This window comes from Nansenia antarctica, assembly GCF_963989245.1.
Source record: "Nansenia antarctica genome assembly, chromosome: 7".
In the NCBI taxonomy this organism is placed as follows: Eukaryota; Metazoa; Chordata; class Actinopteri; order Argentiniformes; family Microstomatidae; genus Nansenia; species Nansenia antarctica.
This window is the reverse complement of record NC_137677.1, coordinates 16,486,143-16,504,890: the sequence shown is the minus strand read 5'-3', so window position 1 is coordinate 16,504,890 and position 18,748 is coordinate 16,486,143. Positions and strand designations below refer to the sequence as shown.

Genomic DNA, 18,748 nt, shown 5'->3' with positions numbered 1-18,748 from the left:
ATTTATTGTAAGTCGCTTTGGATTAAGGTGTCTGCTAAATGCCCCCCCCAAAAAAATGTTGTACTGAGTCATATGATGTTATAGGGACTAGGCAGTTGGATATCGATATTCAACAGAGTCATGTTTATGCTCTCGGCAGCTGTCCTGTCGCTGTGCTCTTGCTGGCCACAGAGACGTCGAGCCCCAGCCCCCCGAGAGATGTGATCTCTTGGGGGGGATGATTTAGGGTTTAGGCGTGCGGTGGTGAAGGGTGGGGTTGGGAGTGGGGTGCGTTATGGGATAGGAGTGAGTGGGTCTGCGGGTGGAGGGTTGGGAGGGTGCCCTGGTTTCACCTGTCCCAAACGTGGTACAGTGAGTTGTTCACACCTGCACATGTACCCTGTTAACATGCATGGGTGCAGAATAGGCAGGAGGGTAGTGCAACTGTCTCTTATTTTGAAAGCAATACCTTTTGTTGATTTCTTGTCTTTTTCAAATATACCAGCTTCAGCTCTCACAGCATAACATGTACCTGTGGTTGTTGCCTGCGCCTCGAGCCTCCTCCATCCCTAACATGAACAGACTGGCTTCCTCAGAACAGGAAGAGCTGCACTCAATGTGCTGGTGTGGTTATTCCTCCTAAGAATGAAAAGTGACTCTATAATTGGTTGAAACAAAAGGTTCTGTGTTATTGAGTTATTGTGTAATCGCAGAGAATGGTGTTCTTAATAAGGTCATTTGAGGCCATTGTGTGTCTTGTGTGTGTTCTGTAGAAGAGCAAATAGGACTGTCTGTATAGGGGAAAGTGTAGACACTCAATAGGGAAAGCTGTTTTTCCCAAAGACAAACAGCCCTAAGACAGGTGCCCAGTCTCTCTCCATCCAAAGCACGCATGCATACACACACCCACACAAACACACACACACACACACACACACACACACAATGCTGTGCACCTGTGGCAGTCGTCATGCTGCCATCCCAGAGTGCTGAGAGCCCAGCTGTCCGTTTGTCTTAAAGAGGCAACATCACCTCCTCATGGGCCCCACCTGCCGCCACCCCCCCCCCGCCCCCAGACACACACACACACACACACACACACACACACACACACACTCTCTCATTCCCCCCTCCCTCCCCCTCTCCTATAGCGGCCCGGTTTTAAATCTGCTCCACTTATACATGTATTTCCCATGGGGGGGGGGTGTATGCATCCAAACTTGATCCCGACGATAGTGGAGATAGGTGAGCCCCAATCCTGTACCCCCCTACAAATAACTCAGAAACTAGACCCCTCTACCCCCCCAACCCTGCCCCGGCTACTGGCCCAGCCCTGGCGACCGTAGACACAGCCAGCACATAAACACATCATGATAGCTGGACAAGCTGCAGCCTGGATAAATATTTCTGTAGCAGTTAATTAGGTAGAACTGATCCGATCCAAGCAAGATGGGCGCCTTCTCACATTCCCCCCCACCCGCCCATGGCACCCTCTCGCTCGCTCTTTTTCTCTCCACACAGATATATTTAGACTGGGCTGCACTACGCTCACACACACACACACACACACTAAACAGTACAAACAGTACACACAGTACACACACAAACACAAACCTGCACATTAACTGTCACACACACTCACTCTCCCGCTGTCAACTGCAATTAAAGCCAAGACTCAGTGAAAAGTTTTGGGAGGCGGGTCATGTCTGTCATGTGACTTTGATTGGCTTCTGTTTGCCCAATAGTCTTTTTTAACACCACAACTATATTCCCTCCAAATGTATTGTTATTCTCTCCTCTCTCTCTCTCTCTCTCTCTCTCTCTCTCTCTCTCTCTCTCTCTCTCTCTCTCTCTCTCTCTCTCTCTCTCTCTCTCTCTCTCTCTCTCTCTCTCTCTCTCTCTCTCTCTCTCTCTCTCTCTCTCTCTCTCTCTCTCTCTCTCTCTCTCTCCTCTGTAGATGCCGGTGTGCTCTTACTTCCTGAGGGGGATCTGTAATAACAGTATCTGTCCCTACAGTCACGTCTACGTGTCCCGCAAGGCAGCCGTGTGTCAGGACTTCATCAAGGGCTACTGCCCTCAGGGTGAAAAGGTACAAGCACACACACACACACACACACACACACACACACACAGAGACACGGCAGGACATTATTAGGGGCTACTGCCCCAACGTAGAAAAAGTATACTGTATACTCAAATCATTTACACTGCCCTCCAAAAATATTGGCACCCCTGGTAAAGATGAGTAAAAAGGGTTAGAAAAAAATCACCTTTTATTGAATTAGCTTAATGACACACTGAAGAATGTTTTTTGAAACATCCAACCTTTAACTGAAATAAATCTATTCTGAAAAAAAAAAAATATTGGCAAATTTTATTAGAAATTCTTATGAACAAAATGTAACTGAAGCATTTTTTCCATTTATATTTAACTTTCTTTTTAAATTTTAGTAAAGTTTTTAGTAAAGTTGTAGGAACTTTCAAGCAGTAATCCATGACTTGGGGTATAAATATGAGGTGACACAGAGGCCATATCCCCCAAATCAACATGGGAAAGATAAGACAGATGTGTGTTGAGCTTAAGGAAGTTAGGAAATGGCTATACAAATATTTAAAAAATGCTACTAACCTGAAAATGTACACACACACACACACACACACACAATCACACACAATGTACTGTACATAAGAGCACAGGCTCAATAACTTGCTCTTGTTGGACCGCAGGGAAGATGCATGTGAGGCACTTGGCATTTGTTTGGTTCAATGTTACAATGTTACAATGTTACAATGGTACAATGTTACAATGGTACAATGTTACAATGGTACAATGTTACAATGTTACAATGTTAGAGGCAACAGAGGAATGTTGTGGGTTCTGCTCTGGTCGTTAAGGTGGTAACGTCCAGGTAAACAAGTGGTTTAGAAATGGACCCACAAACACACACCCATACCCACCCACAAACACACACCCACACACACACACACACACACACACACACACACACAAACACACACCCACACCCACACCCACCCACCCACACACACACACCCACACCCACCCACACACACACACCCACACCCACCCACAAACACACACACACACACCCACACCCACAGGCAGGGACAGCTGTGGGGGGTGGTTGTCCATAGTGACATTACTCTAGTGACATATTGAGGACTAGGGGGGTAATGGAGCCCGCCCACACATGACCCCAAACATGCCACACACCCACACTCACACCCTAGCCCCATATCACCCCCAAACACCCGCAACTCTGCTTCTCCCCCCCCCTATCTTTCTGTTGTTGTTTTTGTGTGTGTGAAACAGATGCTTTTTTTTACAGTCAGGTCTCATTTGAATATTGTGTGGGAAATGAGGATATATAAAACAAAGGGGATATTAATATTTATTCTATTAGCTGAAGTGCTTAGGTCTGTGATTTTTCTTGGTGTGTGTGTGTGTGTGTATATGTGTTGTGTGTGTGTGTGTGTGTGTGTGTGTGTGTGTGTGTGTGTGTGTGTGTGTGTGTGTGTGTGTGTGTGTGTGTGTGTAGCGCTGTGCGGGGCTGGCGGCCCTGTGATGGATAGCAGGCAGTAATTATAGATGGGAAAAGTGCTGAGGGTGGCACTATGGGCCAGGCAGGCAGACACACCAGCAACTCAGGGGTTAACCCACCCTGCTCCTTATCTCCATCCTCTTCTCTTGCTTTGTCTCTCTCCCTCACACCCTCTTTTCTCTGTGTCGGTCTCTCTTCTCTCTCTCTCTGCCTCACCACTTTCATTTTGTGTCTTTCTCTGCTTGTCTTTTCTTCTATTCTCCTTTCTCCCTTCTGCTCCATTCTCTCATTCCCTCCTCTTGGGTCCCTCTATGGGTCCCTTGCTTCCTCTATTCTCATCTCTCTACCACCCTCTCTATATTTTTGCCTCCCCTCTTCCCTCCCTCCCTTCCTCCCCCCCTCTTTTCCCTCCTTCTCTTTCTGTAATGGTAAATGTGCTGACTCTTCCTGGTTTGGGCCCAGCAGAGAGCTCTCTAATAGGCCCCTGAGACATCCCAGCATTCCTTAAATCAAGTGGAAAATTGTTAACTTGGTGTGGAATAAAGATGTTCTGTCCACTTTAGCTTTTCTCCATTTCTCGCCTCTCTCTCTCTTCAGTTTTTTATGAAAATGGGAATGTATGGGACTGCTGAGACTTGGGTCTTAGTGAACTTGTCTTTTTTTACATCCACCCCCCACCCCCCTCCCCTTTACTCTCTGTTCCTTACATTGGAGAATTGCTGTTCTCATTCTATCATCCATCCTTGATCCATCACCAAGTCCAAAGTCTACCACTGTTACATCTGTAGGCACCCACCCACCCACCCACCCCCACACTAGGGCTGGGACGACGCGTCGACGTAATCGACTACGTCAATACGTCGACTTGCGTAATGTGCGTCGGTGCGTCGCAAATAAACAACATGGCTGCGACCAGTTACGAGCGACGTGTCATTGATTTTCAACAACGCTTAACTCGCGCTTTTATTTTGAAGACGCGAAAACGAAACCGGAAGTCTATAATATCAGAATGTGCCTCTTGTTGTCTTTCAGAGTCAGAGAACAGATACCAAACTGCCGGCATGTTTGCTGTAATTATATTACTTGGCAGTAGGTAGTCATCACTCAATGCTCGTCTCATTTACAGAACAGCATGGGTTGCTTGCACTGTTTGATCGCGTCATAAAAAATGAACGTCTCACATTGGCGAACATTCACACGGAACACGGAATAGCCGAACTCCGACTGTGCTGTAAAGTGGGTGGAGTATGGACTCCGCACATGCGATAGTATGTATACTAGTATACTAGATAGTAGTATAATCATGCGAGCTTTTATCGACCGGAGATCTCCGACACAGTCGTACATCAATGGCGCGGTTAAGGCTTATCCCTCTGAACCTGGCCGATCATTCGGTGCATCCCTACTCTCAAGTATTGTGATTTTCTGTCGTTTTTCTTTTCCCTGTCAGTGTCCCTGTTAGACATGCCATCATTATGAACAGCTAAGATACTGTAACTTGTTGACCTCCTAACTGTCTCTCGCGACGCGCCCGCCCCACACTTTGAGAAATACTGACCTATAATAATAATAATAATAACCAGGAGGCAGGCGGGGGGAGAGAGGAGGGGGGGAGAGAGAGGAGCGTGGGAGGGGGAGAGCAGAGAGAGGGGGAGAATGTTATGAATGTGTGAACTTTTATATTTTATAATATTATATTTTATGTTGGACTGTAAGAAAGAGAGGATATTTTTTGTTGTGGAATATTGCCCTGCAGTGCAGAAGCCTAATTTATATATTTGTACAAGAATAATTGAATAAAATACTGAAATGTTAATAAGAGAAGTTTTTGACATTTATTTGGGGAAAATTAAGTGATACATTAATCGAACAGTAAAAAAAATAATCGCTAGATTAATCGTTAGAAAAATAGTCGTTAGGGACAGCCCTACCCCACACACACACACACACACACACACATACACTCATACACTCATACATTGACCTCCATGGATTAGATGGAACTAAAAGAGGGTCTAACATATTATACCATACTCATGAAGTAGAATAAACTGAAATCATGCTAGAGACAGATTTTGTGTATGTCGCAAAATCGCAGTGCATCAGTGTGTATGTGAGGGTATCACACACACACACAATACACCGTTGTGATGAGAAACTGATATTATCATGAAGGAAGACTTCTCGTGCATATTAGTTGGTGTTTTTGTTTGACTTCAAAAAGTAGAAAGTGAGCTGGTCCTAACCTGATATTCCCACCCGGGGTGAAGGGACATGGGTGTGAGGGGGAGAGAGGGTCTCTGGTGGGAGATGGGGTGGGCACAGGGAGGGGATGGGGATGGGGTGTCCCATCTGGGAGAGGGGTGCCAGGGCTGGCAGGCTGTCTGGCTGGCTGCAGCACAGGGTGACCAAGAGTCCACACTGTTCCCGGAAACTCTAGCTGGAGACCCCCCTCCCTCACACAGGCCCCCATACTTGCTCTATTTATGGACCAACCTGCTCCAGCCCCCCCAATCCTGCACCCCTCCCCCCCCCCCCCCCCCCCACACACACACACACGCCTCGCACCCTGCACCCTATAGTGAGTATAATTAGCTTTTCTGACAGGTGGGAGGGATCGAATCTCTCGGAGAATGAAGCTACCAATTTACGCCCATATTACCCTGTCACACACACTCTCACTCTCTCACCCACAGAGATACACTGTCACTGGAGGCACGCACACCCCAGTCTGTAAACTCATGCATGCAAAATGCTCTTAAAATGACATCCGCACACTGACCAGCACCCTCAAACACACTCACACACACACACACACACACACACACACCATACTTTACAGCACACATCAACTCTCTGCAGTCTCTCTCCAGATGTCTATCAAACATAATTAGGTTAGCGCGGTCAGTAACTGATTGTCATGATCATTATGACACAACTAATCTAGTTTGGTTTGATAGTCGCAACGGTGTGTGTGTGTGTGTGTGTGTGTGTGTGTGTGTGTGTGTGTGTGTGTGATTTTTTTCTGAGTGTATTCTGTCTTTCATCTGCCAGTGTAAGAAGAAGCACACCCTGGTGTGTCCAGACTTCTCCAGTACTGGTTCCTGTCCTCGTGGCGCCAAGTGTAAACTCCAGCATCGCCAGCGAGCCAAACGGCCCGCTCCGAACCCAGCCTCCACCCCAGTCAAAAGAGGACGTACCAAGGACACCCCTAAGAGGTCAGGAGACACCAAGGACACCCCTAAGAGGTCAGGAGACACCAAGGATACCCCTAAGAGGTCAGGAGACAGAGGGCATAGTAGATAGATGAGCAAAACAACGTCAATGCTGATATGTATACGAATTCGCAATTAAGCATACACACAACAACAGAACAAGGTGCACAAATAGACATAGACGTCCATGAGGCGTTCAATGGCATAGCACACTAATGGGCATACCATATCATCGCACGGTCCCTGATTCGATTCCGGCCCTTGACATATCCTGCATGTCATCCCTCCAGTGTTTCCTCTATATGCATTTATTGGTGGCGGGCCGCCACGAATGAATTTCCTCCGCCACTAATTGATTCAGTCCACAAAAAAAATAAAAATAAAAAATAAATCCACCTCTGAACATTTTAGCTGATTAAAATATATCTGATCCTAGATCAGCGCTATAATGGATGTTGACTAAAAGTGCACCTAAATCCACGCCCATCTCTCTCTAACCGCTGATCCAAAATCAGATTAATGACATTAAACATTCAGTTGACAACGTGACACAAGGGCTACTCCTGATTGGTCTAAATGTGAACCGGCATGAGAACCGTGCAGACTCAACCATCCCCGCTACCTTCCGAAATGCTCGGGCGCCTGTGTTTTCTCCTCGCAAATAACGGGCTAAAAGTCACCGGTAGTACCATCTAAAAGATACAAAAAGCTGATCTAGCTAGCTAGGTGCACAAATAAGATATCACATTAAAAAAATTAAACGAAAACAGCGACAGATGGATGGATTTTTCAAGAAAAAAGATGTCCCAAACATTGCTGAAGCTAGCAGTGGCTATGAGCGATACGAAACTGCATGGCTGGGTGTCGTATTGCAGGATTTAAGTTTCTCTCTATATTTCGGGACGAGGAGCCGCATGGCATGGTCGGACCTTCCCAGCGGTGCCCTCGGGAACGAACGGTAAGCCTCGTTGATAGTAACGTAGCAGTGGTCTAGTATGTTAGCTCCTCTGCTGGGGCATGACACCTGTTGTTTGTAATTGGGAAGTTCTGTTGGTGTGATTAAAATCGCCGAGCACAATAACTGCTGCGTCGGGATTAGAGTTTTCCACAGAGGAGATGTAGGTAATACTTGGGACATTGCAATTGAAATTGCGTTCAAAGTAAAACACACACACACACACACACGCAAATATTGACAGTAGAGCTTAGCTTGATAGTGTATATCCCCACTGTGCTGGGTCGCCTCCACACCTGGCACCACAGGGGCCCGTTAATAAGACTGCTGTCTGTGGATTAGTTCGAAAAAAATGTGTCCAATACAACGTTGTAGTTGTTTAGTACAAATGGGTCTATAGCAGCTAGGTAACATTAGTCCTGTATCAGAGTTGTGTTGTTGGGTCTTGTAGCAGCGTTGGGTTAGCTATAGCAGCTAGGTAACATTAGTCCTGTATCAGAGTTGTGTTGTTGGGTCTTGTAGCAGCATTGGGTTAGCTATAGCAGCTAGGTAACATTAGTCCTGTATCAGAGTTGTGTTGTTGGGTCTTGTACAGTTGCTCAAAATGCAGATAAGAGAAAGTATAGGCTAATATCAAACCACAATCCTAGAGATGACTAACTCAAACGTACGCATAACTAAATAAAAGCAGGCCAACTAACGACAGCTACACGCCCTCAACTGGGAACATAAAGGATAAATGAATTTTGCAATCGAACGTGTCCTACAGCGACAGCTGGTTGTGCAAATCAGGTTCTGGGAAGATTTTTGTAGCTTCTTTTTTTTTTTTGCCATCCTCCCTCTAGTTTGAAATTAGGTCGTTGTTTTGAGCGCGCGTGCGCGTTTCATGCGCGTGCACGCGAAAAAAATCGCATGCACGCGAGCTATCCGCCACTAATGGAAAAATTCCTGGAGGAAACACTGCATCCCTCTCTCTCACCCATCCTTCCTGTCTATCTCTACTGTCTCTATCCCAATAAAGCATTTTTTAAATAAAAACATATTTTAAAAATCCACAAGCTAGACAGATGAAACGTCACCAAAGTTGTTTCACCTTAGTCTGTCTGTCCCTCCTCTAGGCCCGGTCTGTCTGTCCTCATCCCTCCAGACCAAGGAGAGGAAGATCCAGGGACCCCCACCACGGACCCTCACAAGCTCCCATCCTTCATCTCTCTCTCCAGCTCCCCAGAGGGTGCAGACGCGCCAGACACCCCGCCGGCAGAGGGGTCTGAGGTTACAGGTAAGGGACTTAAGGGTGAGGATTATTATTTGGTGATTCAAAACCTGAATAGTGGAGGACATAATGATGGTGGTTGTTGTGGGACTTGCGCACTTGGGGTGCAAAAATGTGGGCATCCCTGGTCAAAATGCCTTTTACAATTAATATCTGATTGTGTGAAAAGAAGCAAACCTAACCTCTAAATGGAACAAAGTTAAACATGACACATTTCATCACATTTTAAAGCATAATTTTAATTTTTCACTCAAAATAAAACAAGGAAAAAGGCCTTGTGCAAAAGTTTGTGAACCCTGTCAGCTAGAACTTTGTAACTCCTCCTTGGGTAACTATAACATCTTGCAAACGCTTCCTGTAATTCTTGTTTGTGGAACTTTTCACCATTCTTCAGGGCAGAACATCCCTAGCTCTTCGGCCTTCTTGCATGCACGGCATGTTTGAGATCTCTCCACAGATTTTCAATAATTTTCTTTAATTAAGTCTGGGGACTGTAATGGCCATTCCAAAACCTTCATCCGTCTTTCCTGGAGGTACTTCATGGTTGATTTTGAGGTATGCTTCGGGTCTTGCTGGAATACCCAACCTTTCTTCAACTTCATTTTCTGGACTGACCTTCGAACATTAGCCTCTAGAATGTCTTGATATTTGGTGGAATCCATTCTTCCTTCCATCCACACAATATTGCCTGTGCCCCCAGCTGCTACAGAACCCCAAAGCATAATGGATCCACCTCCATGCTTAACAGTTGGCAAGGTGTTCTTCTCTACATATGCTTCACCCTTTTTTCTCCAAGCATACCTTCATTGGTTGTGGCCAAAAAGTTCAATAGGTTTTGTCAGTCCAAAGCACATTGTTGCAATAGGCTTCAGGTTTCTCAAGGTTTTCTTTTGCATACTTCAGACGCTTAATTTTGTCGTAGGAAAGGCTTCTTTCTGGCAACTCTGCCATGTAGGTCTTTGTTGTTTATGGTACGCTCTATTGTTGTCCTGTGAACAACACAACTGGTGTCTGCTACTCTTTTTTGCAGTGATGTGTGGGTTCTTCTGAGCTCACCAGATCTCGGGCCATTCTATCTGAAAATGTTCTTGGTCTTCCAGATCTTGCCTTGACTTCAATTGTTCCATTTATTTTCCATTTTCTGATGATGTTTCTGACAGTGGAAATGGGTAGTTTGAAACATTGTCCAAAACTTTTGCGCAGGCCCCTTTTCCTTTTTTATAATTTAAAAACTGAAAACTGAAAGAAAAAAAAATCCTTGCTTTAACATTTTCAAAAAGGTGTCATGTTTAACGTTGTAGCATTTAGTGTTCAGGTTTGCTTTCAATCAATTGGAGATTAATTGAGATTAATTGTAACAGACATTTAAATCAGGGGTGCCCAATTTTTTGCACCCCACTGTATATTATGGGATAATAATGGTTGCAGTAGGCAGGGATGTAAAATGCTTCTAATAATGCTTAGCGGAAGTGTAATAATGCTTAGCGGAAGTGTAATAATGCTTAGGGGAGGGAGGTAATAACATTTAGATTTTGGGCGAGAGAGAGGCACAGCTGACCTCTTTGTTGACAGACTGACAGGTTATGACAGGGGCTCCCTCCCTCCCCCATATCCACCTGCCTCTGCCCCTCCCTATCAGATAGGGTCACACACACACACACTCTCTCTCTCTTTCTCTCTCTCTCACTGTCCAGTTATGCAGCAACATTCAATCACTGAACTCACACTACAACACCCAACCCACTCTCTCTCGCTGGCCTGCCTTTTTTCTACCACTCATATTCTTTCTTCGTAAGGCCTTATTTTACAATGTGAAGATTGACTATTTACGAAAACGTTGTGTACGAACAAAACAGAATGGGGAGAAAAACAAATTGACACAAGGTACCAAATGGTGCATTGCGGTGCTTGTTTCAATGACCGCCATAGAAACCAAAACTTCATTATTAGATCTTTATTATGCAATTACCTGTTGTACCATGTCATCTTCTAATTACCTGTTGTACCATGTCATCTTCTAATTACCTGTTGTACCATGTCATCTTCTAATTACCTGTTGTACCATGTCATCTTCTAAATGTGATGAATTGCCGGACTACAAAGAAAAAATAAGATAAATCTCTCTCCCTTTCTATGTGTAATACCTGGCCAGTCTGTCTTGTTACTTATTTAGTCTCTTTAACTGAACAGTCTCTCTCTCTCTCCCTCTGTCTGTCTCTCTCCCTCTGTCTGTCTGTCTCTGTGTTTGTCTCTCTCTCTCTCTCTCTCTCTCTCTCTCTCTCTCTCTCTCTCTCTCTCTCTCTCTCCCCCTCTCTCTCTCTCTCTCTCTCTCTCTCTCTCTCTCTCTCTCTCTCTCTCTCTCTCCTCCTCTCTCTCTCTCTCTCTCTCTCTCTCTCTCTCCCTCTCTCTTGGCCAGTGGGCATATACATGTGTTTATTGGCTTTATTTAGAGCCAGTGCTCACTTCCGGGAAAACAGTCTGAGCTGAGCTGCGTGCCCAGTGGCAGACTCTTAGTGTTTGGGCGCAGTGGCAATACCAGGGCACCCTACATCTATCCACCCTTCAGCTACCAGTCACAGCCACTCACTGCTTCCCTCACACAGGGACACACCACGCTACACACACAAACACACGCATTCACACACACATACTTACACATACATACCTCCAGAGACACAGCAAGCGGTCAGTCCGGCCCTGGGCAGTTAAGTGTTACTAATGAGAGCTGGTTTACCCCCTACACACCCAACACCCCTGTGCCTCGTTAAGAGTGGAGAGCAGCCAAACGAGTTCCTCACCACTTTACATAAATTAGCCTAGACGCCATGCATCACTGCCAATGTGTACGTACACACGCACACGCACACACATCCATCCCTGTTCTTCTCTTCAGTTCCCCATTTGCTCATCAACAGAGATGCCATCACTCAGCATTTCAGTAGGACATGGAGTCCCTGTGTGTTTCTCCCCTGATTCAAATTCTCAGACACCAAATCTCTCACACGCAATCTGTCATGTCATCACACCCCTGGTGGCTGTTGTGCCTGTCTCTCCTGTGTGTCCATGACGGTTGTGTTGCTGTGTTGCTCTTCAATCTCAATCTCTTATATCTTTCTCCTGACTGTCTTCTACAGAGAGAAAACTGCAGATCAAGCCCCGGCTCTAGAACCAGACAGTGTATGAATGGACATTGCTGCAGCGATGGGGGGAGCTTTGAAAATGCCACAGAGACTACTTCTGATGCCAATGGAAGCTCTATGGTCTCTCTCTGGCTCATAACTGGATTCTGCGTAACTCAGGGTCTATGGCTCTAGCTCGGTCGGTTCATCGGACTCTATTTCATACTGCATTGTTGTTTGTAATTCAGGTTTTATTGATTTCTTCCGAATAATCTGTATTTTTTTGTCAATTTGAAGGTAAAATATTTTATAAAGTGTGAAGTGTTTTTAGGCGTGCGTGCGAGAGAGAGGTGTCTAGGGGAGGGATAGGCTCTGCTTTCTCTGAAGCGATTACTGTGAACTATGAAGACTGCCTTTTAAACTCATGTGGTCAGAGGAGAGGGTTTGATACTGTACCCACTATTCCTCCTTCTCCATTTTTTCGCTGTCTGCCTCCCTCTCTTCCTCTCCATCTCTCTGTAATGTAGTTAGTGTGTAGGGAGATGGGGAGTGGCACAGAGAGGATGTTGGGATGTGTAATCCATCCATTACCTGCCCGCAGAGCGCATCCCCTGATAATAAAACTATTAATACACTCTGTGTGTGTGTGTGTGTGTGTGAGTGTGTGAGACCAGCTCCTGATATTTAGACCATTAATACGCTATTTAGCCGAGGCGTCGTCAGGGTGACAAATGACTAGCGTGTCGCCCTGGGGAGCGTGTTCACCCAACGGAGCTCAAGGAAACGGGGGTACATTAATACACGGTACGGAGCTCCTGCACACACACACACACTCGCACCCTGACAGGCCTGCCACCGTGTTAACGAGATAAGGACCCCCCAACACAACATGCTGACAGAGACACTCCCTGCCTGTGTGTGTGTATGCATGTGTGTCTCAGTCTGCCTCTGTGTGTGTGTGTATGCATGTGTGTCTCAGTCTGCCTCTCTGTGGGAGATGTGTGGGTATCATTCTGAGAGTGTGTGAATGTTTACTGTAATTAATAAGGGCTACACTCCCATCCACTGTCTTGTTCCATGGCCATGTAGATAAGTGATGTTATGGAGTATTTGAGCACAGCAAAAAGTAGTAACCAATACAGTGGCGTTTTACTTGTTACTTGTTATCTAGAGGGAACATCCTGCGCTGAAGTTATTACCTCAACCATTAAGTGTGTGTGTGCGCGCACGTGCGTGTGTGTGCGCGTGCGCGCTCACCTGATTCTCTGTGATCTATTGACAGTGGAGAGAGAGAGATGGACATGATTCTCAGAAAAGGTAGGAGACAGGGAGCTATCACTCTTCCCTTCTATCCTCTCGTTTCTGTCCTCTTACGCACTCCCTCTCTCCTGCGCTGAAGATGTAAGTGCCTTAGACAGATGTCTGCTGCCGCTTGTCTCAAACCCTCAACGTGAGCTGCTGAGCTCGGCAAACTCTAATTAAGATCAATATTTCAATTTTTTTGTAAAAGCGTACAAAAGGGTGAGGGGAAAGGAGAAAAATCATCTATCCATGGAGAATCTCATTGAGACAAAAAAGATAGGTCGACTGTGATTCTTCTCTCCCTGTGTGTGTGGGGTGGGGGGGCATAAAATGACAAGCTTATAACAAGCAGAGCGGCTGTTCCATCAATAAACATCACAGTTGCTCTGTAATTCATTTGTTCTTCTCCACCACACCTATCCAACTTATCTTTCCTTTCATGTCTCAGTTGCATTCTGTATTTTGTATAATTGACTGACTTTCTTTACTGACTCACTCGGTTTTTATCTTGGCTTGATAAAGTCTGCGTGCGTGTCTGTGCGTGTGTGCGAGAGCGACAATTAAAGCTGATTCCGTAAGACCAGCTTTTAAGACTTTAAGAAGGCGACAAAAACCTCCAGGTCTCTGATAACCTCGAGCCTCCTCTCACACCTAGAGGAAGACATGGGATAGATAGACGGTTAACGTGGCCCAAAGCGTGCATGCCCATGTGCCCCCCGGCTCAAAGCCACTCTGTAGTCCATCTCCTGCGTGCTGCTGATGTCCGCTTTGCTTAAATCGGTAGAACTGCACCAGCAGCGAACTCCCAATATGCAAAGGCACAATGAAAACCCTGACTTCCAAATTTATGTCTCAAGCCCTCGGCCACACACACTCCCCTCTCTCCCGACAATGAATGGACCACGGCAGATCGTCTTAAATGTGGCATTTCAATGCGGACTGCTTAGCTTGGCGTTTAAGGTCCACTCCTGCTTATTTGATAACCCCCCCCCCCCCCTAATGACTTAGCGCACCTTAAACTTCAAATACCTTTATATGATTTCCGTCCCTTCATCTTATACTTTCCTTTCATCCTAGCCAGCAGATTTGAGCCAGGGTTAGTGTGTATTTCATGGGCAGCCTTGGACAGGAAGTTAAGCTCAGCGCAGTGTCAGGTGCTATCTATCTGAGTAACTTAACTTACTGCCACCTGTTTTTCACCAGAATATTTCTATCACACGAGTTCCATTGGAGAAGATGATAAATCTAAATAGAGCTGTTCGTTTGGTTTGACAATGAACTAGGCTTCTACCTTTACGCATTGTCCCATGTTTCCAATCCAATCTGCACAAAACGATAGGCCTCCTCCATCTCGGTATCCCACGGTATAAAGTACAGCCCCCCCCCCCCCCCCCAGGGACACTGATCGCCACTATCGACATCCTGCTCAACCTTCCGCTGTGATTGTCTTAAACCCGCGTGTCTGCTGAGATGGAGACGTATGTGTCCACAATGGGGGCGCACGTTGCCCGCCAAGCTTAATTATTTGTCGATCCGCGGAGATGGGTCTCGATGCAATTTGTGGTTAATTGTGAACGAAAACCATGCACGAGGGCAACGCGCGGGATAGCCTAATCATAATTAACCCGCTCGCGCCCATCGGGCGGCCCCTAGCCCAACGGAAATGTGGATTGATTTTATAGCAGGGAGCGCGTGGCACTAAATCCATCAAAAGGGTGAGCTCGTGATTTGAGAGGCCCGGGTCACGGGTGTATCAAGTCGTGCACCTTTTCTCGGATCACAACCATAGCCTTTGTTATAAAGACACATAGTGATAGGCGTATATCCTGTAAAGTTTAAACAGTCTACCGTAGCAAATAAATAAGCAAATAGAGATTATGAAATATGAGAGGCTGAACATGATGTTGAGGCGACGCGAAGGAAGTCCTGGCCATGTAGGCTACCTGTAGTGGCCAGTAAACATAACGTTGTGTTATGTATTACTAAACATTATGTTTTTGGTATTTTACTAAAGATTTGTTATAGCGCCTAATTGTCCTATTACAGACCTCTTCATCATTAAACATGGTTCATGTCAAATAGGACAACATGTACCTATATATGCATGTTTCATTGGCTGGTGTACGACAGAGAAAACGAGAATGCCGATGTTGTTTTGATTTAATACTTTAATAACTAGCCTATACATTTAGACAATTTTAAATTCCGTCATGAGTTAATATGAACACGATCGGCCGTATTTACGTGTCAGGGAAAAAAAGTCTGTCTTCTTGCATGCAGGTGCTTGGCAAGAAAGGACTCCACTGCCTTCCTAAAATAAGATGCTCTTCTATCCACCCCAATTTGACAGTAGTGTGAAACAGACAAAAGTAGCCTATACACAAACAATCAGAAACTATTTTGGGCGAGCCAATAAAGGACATTATATAATGTTGTTGTTGTTGTTGTTGTTTTTTAAATGGTGAAGAATATAGTTAAATCATTTCCCAGCAAAAAATGTTCTCAGAGAAACTAGCAGAGATATCGCCTTTCCTCCAGTGTGCGTAGCATCTCAGCGCTCCTGTCAGTGCAATTGCATAGGGTCTGTCACTAGAGGGGGGAGATGCACCTGTTCCCGGAGCCTGCGCTCCGACAGCTGGCGGCTGGGCCCAGCAAGAGAGGTTGCTATAGGGAAATGCAAATCCAACGCTGTCATCTCCTCTCATTGGCCCGGCACACCTCTCTGTGGGAGGGTTGGGTTAGCGGTGTCTTTAAAAGTGCAGATTGCCTTTCCCAGCGCCTCAGTGACACTGTGTTGTTGCGCCATAGAACTCAATGTAACGGCAGCCTCTGCCCGATAGGACGAACCAACGGACAGGAATTTACCGCCTCTGACACACACACACACACACACACACACACACACACACACACACACACACACACACAACACGCAAACTCAACGCTCCCGGAGTGGAGGGAAGGACCGTGGGGACCGCTTTCGTGAGTAAACCGCCACTTGAGCCTGATAAACCGGGACTGACCACTCAGACACGGGACCACTCTTCAGAGTCCCAGCACCGAATAAGGACATATTGACTTAAACTTCCTATATTTCTTCTGATACAAACTCCGAATCATTCCATAGTGGACTCCAGACGTAAAAGTTGGGACTTTGGCACATCTTTACGCGCGCATGTCGAGTGCGCTATGACTGTTGGCTGCCGTGGGCTCCTCGTGTGTGGAAAGTTGTATTCTGGTCCTGTGTAGCAGATGCTTCTGCAGTAACTCCAGCCGTGCACACTGCGAGCCTGCTCTCTGCCTCTCGCCGGGCAGGGATTGTATGAGTTATTTGTAAACACGGTCCCCGGTGGAGGCGAAGAAGGATACAGGTAAACACTTTCAACAGAGGCGCGACAACCCCAGAAAAGGAGACCAGAGAAGAAAACGATCCATTGCGCGTTTACCAACACTTACTCATGGACAGTAAATCAGAGGGCGCAAGCCGGCTCAGGGGTGAAGCGAGGACAAGACAGGTTGGTGTCTCAAAATTCATCAGGCTCCAGTTTCAGCCGGCCCTGGTACGTGGTATTAAAGCGCGTGCATTTGACCTGGCATAAGTTGTCAACAAGAGAAACGGAGGTGAACTGGCAGGTGTACAAGTTCATTTTCATGCATATGTATATTCATATGGATATTCACGCCACTATAAATAGAAGTTGTTTTAAGGACTAGCAGCTTAATACAAGTAACCTCCCTTACCCGACCGACTTCACAACCCCACGCACCGAGAGTGTGTTCGTGCCTATATATATATATATACCCCAAACAGACCTCTTCTCCTCTTCGCAATCTGCATCCGCGAGGGCTGCACGGTGTCGGTTTGGCTGTAAGGGCGGGAGTCGTCGCATGGACTGACATGGCTACTGACCTCGCCATGAGCGCAGAGCTGCCTAACAGCCCCCTAGCCATTGACTACGTGAACGACTTCGATCTCATGAAGTTCGAGGTGAAGAAAGAGCCCCCCGAGGCCGACCGCTACTGCCACCGATTACCCCCAGGCTCGCTCTCCTCCACCCCGATCAGCACGCCCTGCTCCTCCGTGCCTTCCTCGCCCAGCTTCTGCGCCCCCAGCCCCGACGCCCAGTCGGGCCAGAACCTGGTCAACGGGGTCAACAGCAATAACAGCGGCAGCAACACTCAGAGCACCGCCGGCAAGCCGCAGCTGGAGGACCTCTACTGGATCCCCAACTACCAGCACCACATCAACCCCGAGGCCCTCAACCTGACCCCCGAGGACGCCGTGGAAGCTCTCATCGGTAACGCCCACCACCACCACCACCACCACCAGCCTTATGAGGGGTTCCGCGGGCAGCAGTACGTAGGGGAGGATCTCTCCGCGGCCTCGTCGGGCCACCATCACCAGGCCCATCATCACCACCACCACCACGGCCACCACGCGCGCCTAGAGGACCGCTTCTCAGACGACCAGCTGGTCAGCATGACTGTGCGCGAGCTCAACCGGCAACTGCGGGGCTTCAGCAAGGAGGAGGTGATCCGCCTGAAGCAGAAGAGACGCACGCTGAAGAACCGGGGCTACGCGCAGTCCTGCCGGTACAAGCGCGTGCAGCAGAGGCACATGCTGGAGAGCGAGAAGTGCACGCTGCAGAGTCAGGTGGAGCAACTCAAGTCAGACGTGGCGCGTCTGGCCAAAGAGCGGGACCTCTACAAGGACAAGTACGAGAAGCTCGCCAGCCGGACCTACAGTGGCGGTGGGCCCGGTAACAACAGAGACCCCTCAACCGGCAACCATGGGAAACAGGCCTCGACAGAATTCTTCATGTGAGAGACTGATTTGTGACATATACTTTTCTCCCCTCTTCAAACTTATTTAAAGATTTTTTTTAAACTATTATTTATATTCTTCTCAGTTTGCGTTTTTGTTTACAATTATTCCTTTAGGAAAAGACTATCGTTGTACATTTTAAAAAGTACAGAATACATAATGATTCATGTAAGAAACAAGCATTCAGTAGATGTGCACATAAGTAATCTATGTGCCGTAATTGTTGGATAAGTCTTAAAGATGCTGTTTGAATTAACTGTATAGCCTAAAGACCTCTGATCTGGACAAGGGATCACTAACTTCAAGTCAATAGACTTGATTATTCTCTGATGCAATACAACAGCGAGTGAACCTGACTTACATTGAAGTCTTACTGGAAAAATATGAGTCAACATGGTAATGAATATGACTGTCTTAATCGAGAGACATTTTTTGCGTCTTAAAACGGGGGTTACTCAACCCTCATTTATTTTGTCAGACTGGACTGAAAACAAGAGAGCAAACACGGAAAAGCAATACA

General features: G+C 46.5%; 2 protein-coding genes across 2 annotated transcripts in view; both read left to right on the top strand.

The window, feature by feature from the left end:
- zc3h3 (zinc finger CCCH-type containing 3) overlaps positions 1–12,593 on the top strand; it is a gene marked incomplete at its 5' end in the record, with an annotated part of 63,985 nt that extends 51,392 nt beyond the window's left edge. Inside the window, 4 exons of the mRNA XM_080536611.1 lie at positions 1,937–2,068; positions 6,594–6,817; positions 8,828–8,988; positions 12,117–12,593. Of these exons, the coding sequence (XP_080392737.1) occupies positions 1,937–2,068; positions 6,594–6,817; positions 8,828–8,988; positions 12,117–12,148 (549 nt within the window). The 3' untranslated portion in view covers positions 12,149–12,593. The remainder of the gene's footprint in view (positions 1–1,936; positions 2,069–6,593; positions 6,818–8,827; positions 8,989–12,116) is intronic.
- Positions 12,594–17,301: 4,708 nt separating this feature from the next.
- mafaa (MAF bZIP transcription factor Aa) lies at positions 17,302–18,228 on the top strand (the record flags this gene model as incomplete). Its single annotated transcript, XM_080536342.1, has 1 exon — positions 17,302–18,228. One exon carries the CDS (start codon positions 17,302–17,304, stop codon positions 18,226–18,228), a length of 927 nt encoding a protein of 308 aa, XP_080392468.1.
- Between the last annotated feature and the right edge of the window lie 520 nt (positions 18,229–18,748).